General features: G+C 44.6%; 1 protein-coding gene across 6 annotated transcripts in view; it reads right to left on the bottom strand.

The window, feature by feature from the left end:
- Nucleotides 1-452: 452 nt before the first annotated feature.
- Nucleotides 453-16,643, bottom strand: part of LOC149361179 (monocarboxylate transporter 12-like) — a 194,183-nt gene continuing 177,992 nt past the window's right edge. For all 6 annotated transcript variants that reach the window (XM_089572607.1, XM_089572608.1, XM_089572609.1 and 3 more), the window contains 3 exons: nucleotides 15,073-15,417; nucleotides 11,942-12,484; nucleotides 453-1,299 (listed from right to left, as the gene is read on the bottom strand). In XM_089572607.1, the coding sequence (XP_089428733.1) occupies nucleotides 1,034-1,299; nucleotides 11,942-12,484; nucleotides 15,073-15,417 (1,154 nt within the window). In that variant the 3' untranslated portion in view covers nucleotides 453-1,033. The remainder of the gene's footprint in view (nucleotides 1,300-11,941; nucleotides 12,485-15,072; nucleotides 15,418-16,643) is intronic.

The following is a 16,643-nucleotide window of genomic DNA, read 5'->3' as shown; positions in this document are numbered from 1 at the left end:
TAGAAGGCACTTGGTTGCCTTCCACAACTGATACCTTTGGGTGCATTATAGTAGATGGTCTTTCATTGGGCCAATTTGTTCTATTATTTATGATTCATCTCCAGCATTTCAGTGCTGAATCAAATCACCAATAGACAAAAAGCTTAAATCTCATCCCTGTAAACGGAGTTTTTTCTGTCAAACATTTATTGAACATGTATGGCACTCCTGTATGGATAGAGTAACTGATGTACAAATGACGAACTTATTATAGACTAATGCTGCGGAGAAATGAGGGTATCGAACGACAATGTGATACTTTACCCTCTGAGTTCACTTGTAGGCATGCAATAAGGTCTTAATGTTGTGCAGTACGCCTATTCGTGTAACATTGTATAGTGAGAAAGTGCCAAGGATTTGAAGGTAGCCACGCAAGCTGCGTGCGCTGACATCACATCATTGAGTGGCCCAAATGCCTGTGGATATTTATTTTTATGTTTTCACTCGCGCTGCCACGGACAGTCATTGCCGCCCCGCGCATTCGTTCCGCATCAATATGTGACACTCAAAACCGAGCAGCACGCTCTAAAAAGTCAATAAAAGTATGAACACTGTACACATTGGTCTGTGAGACGCTTCGAGAAGGGGCTTGAAGCAACAAGAGCAGACCAATCCCAGTGAACCGAAATGAAACTGTGAAAATGACAAATCGTGGAGTCAAGAATCCAGTCCAGAGGGATAGGCCAACTTCACTGAACACGCCTTGTTGCTCTTTTCGCACTTGTCTTCCAGGCCACTTCACTTCGCTTCGTGTGGAGGCAAAACACCTTCCGCCGGGAGCACTCGTAGAGAAGCACACTGCCCACACCTGCGACTTTTTCCAGAATTGCGCCCACAGAACGAGGCGCCGAGATTATTACCTCGCTCTGAAAAATTCGCAGGTAACCATAGCAGCTCTCAAGAGGTCCAGAAGCAGCACTTCCAACTTGCTCAGGCGTTATCGTTAGCAGATGGGAAACCTGTATCTTTACAAGTAGTAATGCAGTCCATCAAATCAGTAGAGAACAGTCATGGTGCTGGAAGCCCGAGACCTGCGCGTCTCTAAGTATTTTCCGTCGCCGACGTAGACGAGCCGCGGATAACACAGCTTGCCGGAAACCGCTTCCGTTTTGCCTCCCGACGAGGTGTCGAGAGTCCATGTGCTGCGCCTTTTGCGCATGATGATGTCGACGACCACCCATGCCAGCGACGTGGATATCGCTACCAATCCGCAGGCCACGAACAGCAGGTTGTACGAGCCCCGTGTGTCCCGGAAGTAGCCTGCAAGTTCGAGGAGGTAAAGGTAAGCGAAATGCCGAAGCGATAGCCCATACCCAAGCGAAGTCTGGGATAAATTTAGTAGTGAGTTATTTGGTTAATTATGGTGCGAGTTTTCTACGATCTTCGGCAAGTCCGGCTGTAAGTATGAGTTAAGAGGCCGCCACTGGGTAAATGATCTAAGTAATCAGCATAGCACGTTAAGCGCTCGCAATTTGAGCGCGATCTGAACGATCAATGGAACCCGATTCTACTTGCAGTTTCACGTTTGCCGAATTATCACTTTTTTCCTTCTGCGAACATGAGAAGCTCGCGATAGGCAAATTTTTCATGTTTACATGCAACGCTACACTTCCTTTGAAAGGAATTTCAAAAGGAAGGCTTTCTGTGCGCAACGAAAGCTCAGCCCACGACTGTGAAACCCGATCATTTATGCCAAAAGCTTAACGTGCGACCTAGCGCTTTTTAGAGTCTAGCATGCATTGACTAAGGGCATGTTATTTTAATTTTTTTTGTATTATAAAGTAGACGACCTAGGAATCCCTATGTTTCAGGGAACCACCTCCAGAATTGGTAGTTTTTGGGCGATCGGGATTTGTGGGAGTGGATGAGAGACGGCGCACGTAATCGTACACTTCAGTTATTGTTTGAACGTCGAGTTCCTATTTTATTTTTTGAATGTCCAACGCCAATGGAGCGGATTTAAAGGTAACCACTTTTTACGGCCAGGCCTCTTGTCATCCGTCAGACGTACTGTTATGGAAGGCTTGGGATGAGTAACGACTAACTGAAGTTTTAAACATGGAACAAAGTCGTAGTACAAAACGTTTTTAGCATTTCGCCCCTCACAAAAAGCGACGGCCTTGGGGTGAATCTAAGCAGAATTGATAAAAATCTGCTCTGAGTTCTCAAGGATTCTACACACATATAAAGTACTAAAAAACTGATGGGAAGGTATTTCCGGCAGAAATCTACCCGTTGAGGTTCAGGTGAGAAGAAAATACTACGGAGTATGAAAAGGCCTTGGGATGTATCGTTAGCAACTTTGCTACGAACCCTTTCAGAGTTATGAGTTTGAAAAATACGCAAAGGATCAATGCGATTCATGAGTTAGATAATGCGTTGGCAAGAATGTTGCCCCCGGACGGAACAGCTGCTGTCGCTGATGGGTACAGACCCTCGGAGCGGGTGGCGTGGTGCAGTCCATCAATGGTCGTGTGACGCACGGTATCCCTTGCCCACATCGCTTGACTCTTATTGGCGACCGTGATGTCCCTTTCATCACCCGTCGGCTCCCAATCTCTCTGCCTCTTCCCTTTCCCACTTTCCCTCTCTCCCTCCGCTCTGAAAGTGAAGAGCGGGTTTCCGTCTTTTTGCCTTCTTTGTCTCCTGGCAACCGAGTATTCACGCGCCATCGCCGGACACATTTTGCGATAAAGTGCTCAATTCAAACTTACGCATTAAAAAAAAAAGAGGACTACAGAGAATGATAACTGCATTCGAGTCAGTGCAAGAGCAGGGATTTTCGGTACACGATTTTCGTCGGGTCATAAACAGCGGATTATTGTCACATATAGGGCGACGATGGGCGGGCGGTGCGGCGTCACGGAGCGGTCGCTCTATGCCAGCTGAGCAACGAACAAGGACGGTTTTACTCGGGCTTGGTCCCCATCGGAGTAATGTTTACGCACGAATGGGCCATAAGAAAAGAGAGGGCGAGAGGAAGAAAAAAAAGGGAGTTTCCAATAATATTCGACGCAAAAAAATGCATAAATTGGTATCTTGAACAACGCTGTCTTGCCCACTGTGCCTTCATGGCTGAATACTTTGAAGGATCGACGCTACCCTGTGGGAAAATGGTTAGACCTTGAAGCCAGGGCTGAATGCCAGCTTTTGCAGCTGCCTTCTCATGAAAAAGTTTGCAGTGTGCTGTAAACTTTTGCAACACATTGCACCTGTGAATAGTGGTGTATTCTCTACGAAAGGTTCGTTTTGCAATTGGAGCGAGCAAACATAATTGGAGAACTGTATTCGTTTCCAAATTTTTTGATGACTTCTGTTCGAAATTTTTCAGTAAAATAAATCGATAAGCATCGAAACAATGCGAAGACAACAACGCAGCCGAAAGCAAAGAATGCGCAGCACTCGCGACATTTTTATCAAAACATTCGAGAAAGCTTTAAAATCTCACTCGAAAGCCGCAGGCCGTGACTTGTTGCCGCTTCCTCTCCCTCGCCAACTCGACACTATAACCACTTTGCCGCCGCGGCTGGTGAAATTGTTGTACCTATGCGGTTAGGGCAGGACATTTTTCCCCCTTTTTAATCTGTCCGAATGAAAGTATGTCCTTTGTATTGACGACGGGAGTGATGCAAACAGTAAAATTTGGACAGAACATATCTGATGACGCACAATGGTCTCAAAAGTGAATACATAAGCGGCGAACAAAGTTGCTTTGAAGCGCACTGGGCTATGAAAACTTCCTCTTGAAGCTGCTGCTTGCGTGACAGTTCGAAAACAGTGCCTTTGAAACGAGTTTTTCATGCATGTTCCATCAAAACGCAATGACTGCACAGTTCAAGGACCACTCATTGACTAAAGTGACCGCTTGTGGAGCGAGCTGCGGCCTTTCAATGTTCGAGAAAGTGTCACGTGACCTGCAATTTACGCGCTACATGGGGCGCATCGATATTCGTAACCGGAGTTGCAATAAAAGCCCCTGATGCTCACCCGTCGCCATCTTCCGTGGCACGACAGGAGCTTAATCCTCTCCTAAATGGTTTCAATTTTTTAGGCCAGAATTGTGCCCTACGGATTATACACCCTGTGCGAAAGTGTAGTCACGAAGTGCTCTGCTAATGACTCGCGACGTCCTTGCTTCATGGATGGCGATTTTAAAATTTAGTCATCTCGCAGTCTGATAAAATATTGGAATAGATCCAAAATCTTCTATCAGTCCTGATTTTCTCTTCAGTAGCACTATTTCATTAGTCGCCTTTCGCTATACACATTTCGGCAAAAAAAGTAATTTATTTACGCGTTGAATGAAATGCTGAAAGAGATAACCAGCACTGGATGCTATGTAGGCCTAAATTGAATACTATGATGGCCTCCTATTGAAGAAATAATTCAATAATGTTCTCAAGGTCATAAATGTTTCACAAAATATTGTAGACGAACTGCATTGAACACTGCAAGCAGTAATTCAGAAAACCTTGATAACTTGCAAACAAAACTGAAGCAATAAATTTTACATCAAAATTGTTTCGTAAGGGTATACATGAAAGACTTGGTATCAAAAATTAATTGCTAAAGCTTGCAACTACTGAGTGTTGCCACCATTAGTATTTGAGAATCAGATTAAGAGTGACATCCATAAGGAAGTTTCAGGCCGACCGATCGTTCCGTCATAGATCGTTCGTCACATGCAAAATATTGGTATAAATATGCAGCCGCTACATGATGCGTCATCGCCAAAATCAAGTGAACTACTTCTATGTCACGAAACTCACCAACGGCTTCTTTATCTGATGCAAAAGAAATGCGAGCGATGCCAGTTTATAAATATGCCATGCGGAAAAGACAACTCAACAACTTTCGAATTAGTGTGTTTGACCTAATTGTTGAAGGCCTTGAGTTCCACACTACAGCCTTCTATTTTAAAGTAAAAAAAAGGTTAATTACTTAACTTTAGCTAACGAACTGTGTCATTATTTATTCATACCAGGTAAATAATGTCTGCCCTACTGTACAGTCCAGCTAAGTAGACCGCAACGATTCATCTCTCAAAGTTTCTAAAATAAATCCGTAAACATCTAATAAAATCACGCAGTATACTGGAAAATGCTGAAACTGGTTCACTCTCCGAGAAAACTAACTAACGGGCGAGTTCAAGGGTGCACTCATAAAGCCGGCAACTTCCCTTGAATGAGAGCGGAGTTAAAGGAACGGATGTAACCAGAACGACAAGAACTGAGGGCTACGCACAGTGTAGGTAAAATGTCTGCTTCACAATGGCATAAAATTCTTTAAAATAGTACAGTTTTCATCGCAAAAAATCTCATATATTGCTGTTTTTATCCCAGTGCATGTACCTTCAGGAAAATTCACCGAAAATATGCAATCTGTATGTCTCAAATGAGCAAGGAAAGAAACAGCTTCATGAAAACATGAATACAACCCGCTAAGGGGTGCCAGTTTTGTTGGGAGTGAAAGAGGACGTCTCTCGGCGCTAGCATTTGCTGCATCACTGCCGAAGTGATGTGTTACCGCACGGCGAGCAAGCAAGTGAAGCAGGAGGAAGGCAACAGGGACTCCGACTTGGGCGATTATTTGGGCGTCCTCCTTGGCTTCGCCGGTGGCTTAACTTCTTACGACATCTTCAGCACACCAGCGTCGCGTAGCTTAAATCTCTGAGTACCAAGCCCTCGTGAGGTGAAGAAGCGTTTCGAGGATTGCGACAGGGCCCGAAGTTCACTTGCGTTTCATCGCATCATACAGGTATTACATGCGATGGACCTCGGGAGAGGGACACCTGTTATTACCCCCCCCCCGTCGGCGCTCCCAATAAAGTGCTATTTTTTATTACAACGCACAGGCCATTAATTCTGACGGTTCTAATTTTATTACGTAGCTGCAGGCACGTCTGTCGTGCCTTATTCCATTATACAAGCTAACACACGCTGTCGAGAGGCAAAGTAACCGTTGGTGCTGGCAAATAAATGCAAACGCCCCTTCCTTGCAGGCGTTGCGTGCTAAAGCATCCGCTCACGCGGCTTAGGGGCGGGGAGACCAACCGCTTTTTTCCTGGCGCACTAAAGAGGGGGTCTTCCGCTCAAGCTTGACGGCTTCGGTTCTGCCACGCGCAACGACAGCGGCCGCTGGCGAATAACGACCACGTGCCGGCCTTGGACGAAAAAATAAAGTTAGCCCCACGAGATCACCGAAGGGAGTTGTCACCGCACTTCAAACTTTTTTTAGAAAAGCGCTCACAGTACTTGTTTCTGACGGCTGACATCCGTACCATTTCAGTAGCCGGCAACGACCTCCCTTGGCTTTGATGCGTTTGAATTTGTCACCGTAACGTCAGATGTACCAAGTGAAGCTGGAAAGTGTCTCTAGCGCACCCTCCCCACGCCTCCCGCTATGTAGCGAAATTGCGTCTCGCCGCACTTGGGTACGTAAATTACAGGTGACAATATTGAAGGTGCGCAGTTGTCTTTAAAAAAAATGCCTGCCCACTGACGATAAATAGAGGTACGTGCCGTGGGAACTGCTGTTATCTAACATGCCTGCCTGATCACGAATAGCAAAAAAAAGTACATAACATTATTTCGGTAGGCGGGTCCCAAGTTAGATTCACAAAACAGGATGCAAATATACTGTGAAAAGAAGACATTGCTGTCGAAGGAAAACGCGTTATTAATAAATGAAAAGCTGCAACGAAATTATTACTAATCGTAGTTGGCTACAGTTTATAGTAGTTCATCCCTTGATACTAGATATTAAGCGATATTCGAGAGGTACTGAGTTCTCACTGTCAAGCTATTCTTGCGTACCTGCAGTGAAACACTCCGTTGTCACTACGCTACAGTCATTCATAGAGGCTCTTCGCAGCGGGTAAAATTTGTGAAAGTATTTTGCAAGGCCTGTCGTGCGAGTATAACAATCATTCTACGCGCCGCTCAGACGCTTTCTGTTCGAGCATGCGCAAAGATGACGTCGGTGCAGCTGTATTTGCAAAACCTCGCGGAATGCACGAGTCCCTACGAAACGGCTTGCAGAGATTTCGGCGAAAGTTGCGGAAGGTTTGAGTGTAATGTGAAGTGCATGTCACATGAGTCATGGACGTTTTACTTCCTACAAACTGTTCCTCGCGAGCGCTTGGTGGGGCGCGAGCGCTTGGTGGGGCGTATCCAACTGTGACGGTAACGCTCGCAATTGCTTGTCATTTCGGAGAAATCCGTGGCCGAAGGTGGAATTGCTGAGTAGCTGATTGAGACGCAGTACCGAGGGCTTAAAAAGGCTGCATGGTACGCTTATCATCCTAATGTCGAAAAAATACAGCGCAGAAGACACGAGAAAGATGACAAGGAGACGCACACTTGACTCATCGAGATCTCCCACCTTATGCGCCGTTTTGTTTTCCACAACAAAGATGTGCCGACTTGTTCATCTTGCTATTTATGTACGCGCAATATCGTCACATGCTGTGGTCATGTCGCCCGAAATCGCCATTCGCGGCACATAGCGCCAATAAGAAAGGGACTCCCGATTTTTCTAGCACAAGCTTTTATCTTAAGAAAAGGAGAGGCTTCCTTTCCGCAGTCAAAGAAAAAAAAACGGGAGAATAGGTTACAAAATGCGACAAAATGGCTTCCATCCTGTCATATTGTAGGGATCTGTACTATAATAGTATTTTTATGTAGTAGCACCGTACTTTTCAGTAGTATTTTCCTCCAGTTCTGTCGCTACGACAACGGAAAGCAGAATGGTGCGGATACTGTATCGCTACTGCATGATCATATCAAAAACAGTACATAAAATCTGCTATGAAAACTGAAAATTTTGTGTTGTAGTTTTCGATAGAGAAGCACTCTCTCATAAAGTACATCGCTTCGGCTGCACAAGACTTCCTTCTTCTGGTTGTTCACGTAATGCCGGCGCTTCGGGCCGTCTTTACCCACCCTAACTGCTACACATCTGATTCGCCCAAAGCGTGGCGTTTCTGGCGACAGCGAGCTGATGCGGAGATCCCATAGAGTGCTCTATGAACTGTGAGAAGGAATCCTGTCCTTGATTTATGGATTTATTAGCTTCCCTTAACCATTCTGAGTAGAAAACACTCTGGAAGTTCTGGAAGTGCGATCTGTAAGTCCGCCTTAAGGATGCGTTTTTCATTACTACTCTTTACTTTATGGGAAATCGGAAGACTGCTTAAAAGCTTAGATATAACACATGCAGAAAGCCTGCTGCAGCGCTATTACATAGCGTGTTATGCTTGAATCCAGGCATCAACTCAGCAGTTTTGACTTTGGCATTGCCTCTTTCTTGCATGTAATAGGCTTCAGCGAATAGAATGCCAATGAAGAATTACCACACAGAACATTCGCAGCAGTCGGGTAATAAATACGTGCTAAATGCAAACGTCATCTTACTCTACAAGAAGTCGGCATCTTCCGCAGAGAAATGTAACGCTGCAATAGCTAAATATTGCTGAAGCGGCGCCAACACTTCTTCATACAAACTAACAGATTAACAGAAACACTCGGTATAAAATCCCGAGGAACCAAAAGTGACACCAACAAGGAAACAGTCTGGTTTTCAAAATCCTTAACATAAACTGTCGCAGCGTCGTAAACAAAGCTGCAGAACTCGAAGGCATGCTGTTCTCACATGACGCGGACGTTGCCATGCTTACCGAGACCTGGCTAAGCAATGAAATATTTGACAGTGAATTTGTACCTAAAGATTATAAGGTTTTTCGTAGTGACCGTGACAGAAGAGGTGGAGGAGTGGCAATTTTAATGAAATCATCATTGCAACTTTTCAGGATGCCTGATGCTCAAGGCATTGAAGCCATATTTTGCAAAACATACATCAACAGGGTTCGCTTTGTTCTTGGTGTTTTTTACAGGCCTCCCAACTCTTCGGTTGCGGTCTTGGAAAACTTAAGAGCATATTTACAATGCCATGTAAAAAGAGACGATAGACTAATACTGGCTGGTGATTTCAACTTGCCTAATATTGACTGGAACACCTTTTCATCATTCTCTGCCCATAATGCTGATACTGTAATGCTCGACATTGTGTTCACATTTGACCTGCTGCAAGTAGTAAATAATTTTACGAGAATGCAAGGAGCCGCGGGATCAATTCTAGATCTATTTTTTGTCAGTGGTGCCATCCGCAATTTCGTAGCCTGTGAAGTCACAAACGGAATATCCGATCACAAAGCTGTGCTGCTGAGCTTGTCAAATGTGTACCCAGATCGTCAAACTAGCGTGCAATTTTTTCCCAATTTTTCGCGTGCAGAAGACGAATCTATTTTGGACATGCTTGATTCATGTTATGAGAATTTTAGGAATAGCACTGATAGTGTTAATGACCTATGGCTCACTTTTAAAATGATCGTCTCCCATTGTATTGCCCGTTTCGTTCCCAAAATTGCAAAAAAGTCTGTGTACCGCAATCCTTGGATTTCTCGGGAGACGTTACGCTTGCAGCGAAGGCTTAAAAGGTTAAAAAAGAAATCAAGCAGGAATTCATCATTAAAACCAATTGTGGAAGCAATTTCAGAGGAACTTAAGCAGAAAATAATTTGCGACAAAGAAAAGTATTACGGAACGCTCCTGCCCTCGTTCATTAAAACGTCTCCCGAGAGATTCTGGCGCCAAATCATGCCGAAATCTTCTTCCACGAACGAATTCATAGTAGACGGCAAATGTGTGCGTGATGAGGCTGTTGTTTGTTCTGCGTTCAACAAATCTTTTCAGTCAGTATTCAGAGAGGATAATGGATGCCTGCCCAACTTTTCTGCAGCACTCCCTGCCATATCTGATGTTGTAATTTCAGAGACTGGTGTTTGTAATTTGCTTTTGAACCTTGATGTCAAAAAATCAGCAGGTCCCGATAACATACCAAACACTTTTTTGAAGCGCTATGCGGAGTGGTGCGCAAAGTACTTGACAGTAATATTCAACAGATCTTTACATGACGGATCTTTACCGGATGACTGGAGGACAGCCGCGATTAAACCTCTGCACAAAACCGGAAAAAAAGCACACATCGAGAATTACCGACCCATATCTCTAACTTCCACGTCATGTAAAATTTTAGAACATATAATTCATAAACATATATTAGGTTTCTTGGAACAGCACAAAGTACTTACCGATTTTCAGCATGGCTTCAGGCGTGGGTTTTCCACAAGTACACAGTTAGTTGAAACTGTGCATGACTTTGCTCAGTCAATTAACCAGGGAAAACAAACAGACGCAATATTCATGGATTTCCGTAAAGCATTCGATAAGGTGTCACATAACAAACTAATTCATAAATTAAGTTATTACATTAAAAACGACAGGATACTTGCATGGATTAAAGCTTATCTCTCGAACAGATGTCAGTTCGTCACTCTGAACAATATTTCTTCTAGCAGTGTCCGGGTTATGTCTGGCGTCCCCCAGGGATCTGTTTTGGGACCACTCTTATTTCTGTTGTTTATTAATGACATTGTGGCAGATCTTTCAGTTCACGTGAGGCTGTACGCGGATGACTGTGTCCTGTATCAAATGGTGTCTTCAGTTGACGACCAGGTGCGTCTAAATAATGACTTAGCGAAGGTGGTTGCGTGGTGCAACAAATGGCAGATGTGCATTAATTTTGAAAAAACCGTGTTCATGAAATTTACAAACAAGAAAATGCCTCTTCATTTTGTGTACGGTACAAACAGCATATCATTATTAGAAGTGACAGAGTATAAATATTTGGGCCTATGGATTACTAACAACCTTTCGTGGTCAAAACACATAGACGCTGTAGTAGCAAACTCAATGCGGAAACTATTTTTCTTGAGGCGCTCCCTAAAGTCATCCCCATCTAGTGTTCGTCTATTGGCGTACAATTCCCTCATCCGTCCGTTACTAGAATATGCCGTAATCATTTGGGACCCTTTCACGTTAACAAACATTCAGAAATTAGAGCGAATACAGCATAAAGTAGCTAGATTTATTTTTAACTCATATGGCCGTGCATCTGTAAGTGAGCTCGTGAGGCGAAGTGGGTTACCCCCCGTCACTGAGCGCAATCGTGTTTGTCGATTAAAGTTTTTTTTTCCAGCTTATAAAAAGACATTATAAAGTTGATACCTCTAATTATTTTTCTTACTCCTCAGGTTATAACACGAGACAAAGGCATGCACTAACAATCACCCCTTTGAACGCGCGAAATAACTGCTTTAAATATTCTTTTTTTCCGAGGACAATTACTGATTGGAACAAACTTAATAGCGAGACTGTTAATCAAAATTCTTTACTTCTGTTTGAAAAGTGCCTGTAAATGTTGTGAATTTGTGTGTGTTTATATGCTTGTATTTTGTTTTGTCCCACCCTGCTATGATCTGTACAAGATCGCAGTATCTATAAATAAAAAAAATAAATAAAAATAAACTTCACAGAAAACAGCACTATTACTGCGAGAAATCGTGAGAGAGACCACTGCAGAAAATGTCGGCACCATTCGGGGATAAAATACAAGTGATCAGGAAATAGGGACGGCAACACGCCAGCTCCCTTATTTGCATTTTTCAAAAATTATGCATTCGAAAAAAATTACTGAACAAAAGAAAACCACTTTCGTGTACATTACCTCACTGGCGATCTCTTCAAGAGAAATTTCCGCCAAGAGTAAGTTTTGCAAAAATTTGGTAGCTGTCGATGCCACATTAAACTACCTGCCTTTCAGTATAGAGGATGAAAAGAGGGCACGAGTAAACAGAAATAAGGGCAAAGGAACCCAAACGCTAGAGAAGCCCCAGGCACTCAGTACGTGTCTCAGGATAATGAGAATACACTTCTTTGCATTTGTCAAAGAGCCAAGGAAAACTAGGGAATAAGGGCTATTCAACCTTCGGGTCTCCGCTTACCGATGAGAGAGGGCTTCGCGAAGGAGAAGGTGGCCGACAGCGCCGTGAGCAATCCAGTCGCCATGGCGATCCTGTCTAGGCCCACGCACTCGACGAGTATCACGGGGAACAGCACCACGCCGCTGCCGAGCAAGAAGGCCACCGCCGACGCCAGCGCGAACAGCGACCCGTAGTCTTTGCACTGAGGCAGCACCACATACATGGCGCCGACGAGCGCTAGCACTATCGCCATCATCGTCCGCCTCTTCAGCAGCTGGCGGTCGACGATCACGGGCAGGCCCAGTCGGCCCACAAGGTCGGCCAGGGAACTCAGCGACGTCATGGTGACTGCGCTGCTCTGCTCGATGCCGTTATCGACGGCGAAGTCGACGAGCAACGAGTTGTAACAGTCGTAGCCCAGGTTGAAGGCCACGGACGAGTACATGACTAGGTAGAGCATGGGTATCCGAAGGACGTCCAAGCCGCTCAGCACGGAAGACCTGTTGCGCTTCTGCCTGAGTGCCACCGCCTGCACATCCGCAACTGCTTGCGGATCCTTGGAGGCTGTCGAAAATGAAATAAGCGGCGACGTTGCGTGAGAATGAAGGCTGAAGGAGGGCTCAAGCAACGAGCTTTAAAATGGGCCCAGGCGATATACAGCGCCATATAGCACGCATCTATAGCCAAAGCTAGCGATGAGTCCTAAAATCGGATCCGGTTTACTCATGCGCACTGTAAAACAAATATAAATGATGGTTTAGGCACCTTTTATCGCTTATATATCCTGGGGGCCTTTAGGGTAAGAAAGTGAAGGGAAGTGAAGAGTCCTTTGTCTCAGCTTTTGACAGCTTAAAAAAGCTCTGCCTCTACCCATAATAACTCGTCTTCTTCCTGGTAGAAAACATGTTAATCTCTATAACTTCTATCATGGTTCATTTTTTTTCATACAAATTTATATAAACGGTTTCATGCTGAATGAATTTCTCAATAAATATAATCGTTCTTAAGGTGTTACGCAAGGTACAGCAGCAACAAAACGGTCAAATGTACCAAAATTATTTCTTTGATGTCATGATTTCGCGGCCTGAGTGCCTAAGAACCAAGCCACGGGGCTGGGACCAGAGTGAGGAGCCCAGGCCTCAGCTTTAGCGGGGGATGGGGGGGGGGGGGGGGGTGAGGCCGCGGGAACTGCAGCAGACAGCTAAATGAACGACAATGTTTTGCTCTACGCGTGTTTTTCTGCGCTGCTTGAAAAGAAGTTCACAGTTAGAATTTAAAATGGTCATCCTCAAACGTAGAGGTGTGTTTAGAAGAGTGCTTGCGGAAGTTTAAGGAAGGTACACTGCAAGCCAGATATCTCATAACTAGAGGCCGGATTTTTAGGCACTAAAAAGCACGTTTTAGGCGCCATAAATAGGCGGCTAAAATTCCATTTTAGACACCTAACGGAGAAAAATAGGCACTATAAACTTTATCAAAAGTGCACACAGTTCCGAACTTCAGCGCGCATATCTGCCGTAAAATAAAAGAAAAACACAGCAAGAATGATTTGGGACCTTAAGCAAGGTGCGAACATTAGAGGCCGTTTTTTTTAAGGCTGTCACGCAACTTTTCGTACAATACATATGCTTCAGCAGAGCAAAAGGGTCGGTTACCAACGGTTTTAAAACACTTTGGCGTACCTCGAAAGAAACAATTCGCTTGTCGTGCACAAAGGTAGAAACAGTGAACACCTTAACAGGATTATGGGAGGCGTAGCGCGAAAAAAGACAGGGACGAGAGAGACACAACACACAGGACCAGTGCTGTGTCTCTCTCGTCCCTGTCTTTTTTCGCGCTACGCCTCCCTTAAACATGCTTTACCAACTGGCCCAGAACACCACTATGCTCAACCTTAACAGGAGGACATGCACTTAGAATTTGATAGAAACATTGTCAATTCAAAGCATCAGACAAATCAGTTCAGTCTTCGCTCACACAGGAATTGAACTTATTTATTGCAGGCATAAACAATGCTTCAACATTAATAAATATGTTGTCATTTGTGGTGCCATCTGGTCAACTACCACTTTAACAGCCAAATTCATCAACAAGCTGCCACTATAAAATGGCAGAAAATAGGAAAAAGGTTGCTTCGATATTTTCGGCTGGCGTGGTTGGTATTGTGTACGCAGCCGGCGTAGGTGCAGTGTTCACCACAGCAAACTGACGAGGTCATCTAATGTTGCCACGTGTGTGTTCTACTGAAAACCGAAATGGATTCGAAAGCAAACAGAATCTGAAAGCAAAACCACAGCGTACTTCAGGCCCCTTTTCTGTAAAATAGGGCATTTTTAGGCACCGACGTCGGAAATAGGCATTTATAGGCACTGACACCAAAATAGGCATTTATAGGCACTATAAAAAGAGTATTAAACATATTGTCAACACCTAATTCGTGCTCATATGGAAAAATGGTGCGTCTACGAAGTGTCGAAAAAATAGGCATTTGCCTAAAATCCGGTCTCTACTCATAACTCATGTTTTTCTTGTTATTTCCGCCACCAATGCGTTCTCCGCTTGGGCTGACAGTGTTTCTGCTTAAATTAGAAGTGGATTAAAGCTGCAGAGCTCTGGCACGTAACGGCATTCTGCCCTCATTTATTATTAAATGTCACCTTTGTTTATTTCAAATTAGTTTTTCCATTCGCTTCGAACTGCCTACATGCGGCGTCGTCTTTCGTTAGCTGAATGGAAACAAATAGAATGCAACTCTTCACAAATATCCCATCACCAGAAAAAAAAAATTATAATTAGAGGATTCGCTGCTCTGTTTTCCGTAGCGAAACTGTCCGACAGACGCATGACACTTCATTAATATGACCGATTCGTTCCAGAGTCATCGTGCATATGACGCCTGGCTTTAGGCTTATGTTTTAGGTAAGCAGGCATTCAGCAAGTTCCGCAAAGTGAACTTGTCGAGTGTTTTCAAAGATGAAGAAGTGCGTGATGCATCAATGACCCCGCAACGCAACACTGGCCAACAGTTCGTAAAAACTATGCGGCACTGTTACGTATCAATTGTTCTTTCCTCATTTTTTAACTTCTCAAGAAAGCTGGCCAGCGCCCAGCAAGACCTCAAGTGCGAGGTAGGGTAATAAGGCCCGCCTCACCGTTGTCGGGGAATATGGGGATGACGTAAGGCAGCGCAGGCGAGGTCTTTTCGTCCGAGCTCTCCACCGTGATGAGCGACTCCACGGACGTGTCGCAGCGCTTGAGCCAGTGCGGCTGGCGCAGGAAGAGGCTGAACGCGGCTGCGTTCAGGGTGAGTGCCCCGAACACCAGCATGGCCTCCTGGAAGTCGTAGTGCGCGATCAGCTTCTCGATGAGCTTGGGGAAGACGAAGCTTCCCAGCGTGGAGCCGGCGAAGCAGACGCCCGTGGCCAGCGTCTGGTGCTTGACGAAGTGCTCGCTGATCAGCACCGGATTCATGGCGTAGACGATGCCCGAGCCGAATCCTGCCGGGTGGAAAGGGAGCCGTGTGCAACTTTAGCCGTAGTAGTTAAGGCCTTCGCGGGCAAACATTTACAGCGACAGCTATGGGCCGAACATTGTGTAGCTCAAAAAGGACACTGGGACAAAAGCATCAAACTTTTTGTTCGTTGAAAAATTCAAAGATATGGCTATTCCTGGCTACTTTGATGTTTGTACACGGTAGCAAAAGATGCGCTATTTCTGAGATATATACATTTTAAAATTTTCGCCTCTTTCGCTTCAAACTTGAAACTTTGAGACGGAAACGAACTACGCGATCACGGTTTGGAAGTGAATGGCGACATAGCCGAGCCGTACAATTTCGCCGGCCAAAAACTGTCTTGATAAAGAAATTTCGTTGCATAACGTCCGGTAGGGGTGACATCTGTATTTTCATTTTTAGGCCTTTACTAGCGTACAAAACATCCGTTTTGAATTTGTATTTCTGCCATTACAGGAGCAAATATTTGAGCCCCTTTTTTCTTTTAATAGCGTGTTGAATGCAAGAGTGGCTTTGAAAAATGAAAGCACATCAATGAACTCAGCTCCCCCCCCCCTGAACACCCATTAAAGGTGAGCGAGTACAGGTGCGGAATAAACATACTCACATACAGCTTTATTCCACGAGCAATGCGTGATTCAAGGCGTCTGCCCGCTGAAATCACTACCTGGACTGCTGCTTTACAAGACCTAGTGTAGAAATGAATGCCTACTTCCGCTTCTGGATCTCCCGGTGTACTTTGCACCATTCCTTGATGATTTCCAAAGCTCGTATATCTTTAAACAACGCTGTATTTTTAATTTTTTTCTTTTTTTATTGCGGCTAATGCGTTTTCCTGCAAATATTTTTCTGCTATTATGGGTTGCGCCTTAATAAAGAAACAACCAAATTTGCCTCTCACAATGCTTTGTCAAGGCTTCTCCGTTCAAGCACAATCAGTGGAAGGTACTATCCAGTCAATGCCTCTGCGCTTCGTTGGTCATATACACGGTGCAAACCGTGCTGTCTTAAAACGCAGTCGCGTTTTGATACCACTGTCGTTACTCCCAGGATGTAACGTTCTGTTGCTGAGCACTGTCAGGTTCAATTCCTTCCATGCTGATCAAACAGGGATCGCTGATATCGGAACAATGTCGGCAGTTCCAACAAGCTTCGACGGAGCTACACTTGTACAATTTGATCAGATGTTAACTAGGCAGTCTGTCGTGA

The sequence above is a fragment of the Amblyomma mixtum genome, chromosome 2 (assembly GCF_055824585.1).
Source record: "Amblyomma mixtum isolate Tamu chromosome 2, ASM5582458v1, whole genome shotgun sequence".
Classification (NCBI taxonomy): Eukaryota; Metazoa; Arthropoda; class Arachnida; order Ixodida; family Ixodidae; genus Amblyomma; species Amblyomma mixtum.
Note: the sequence above shows the minus strand (reverse complement) of the source record. Positions and strands in the feature narration are given on the sequence as shown.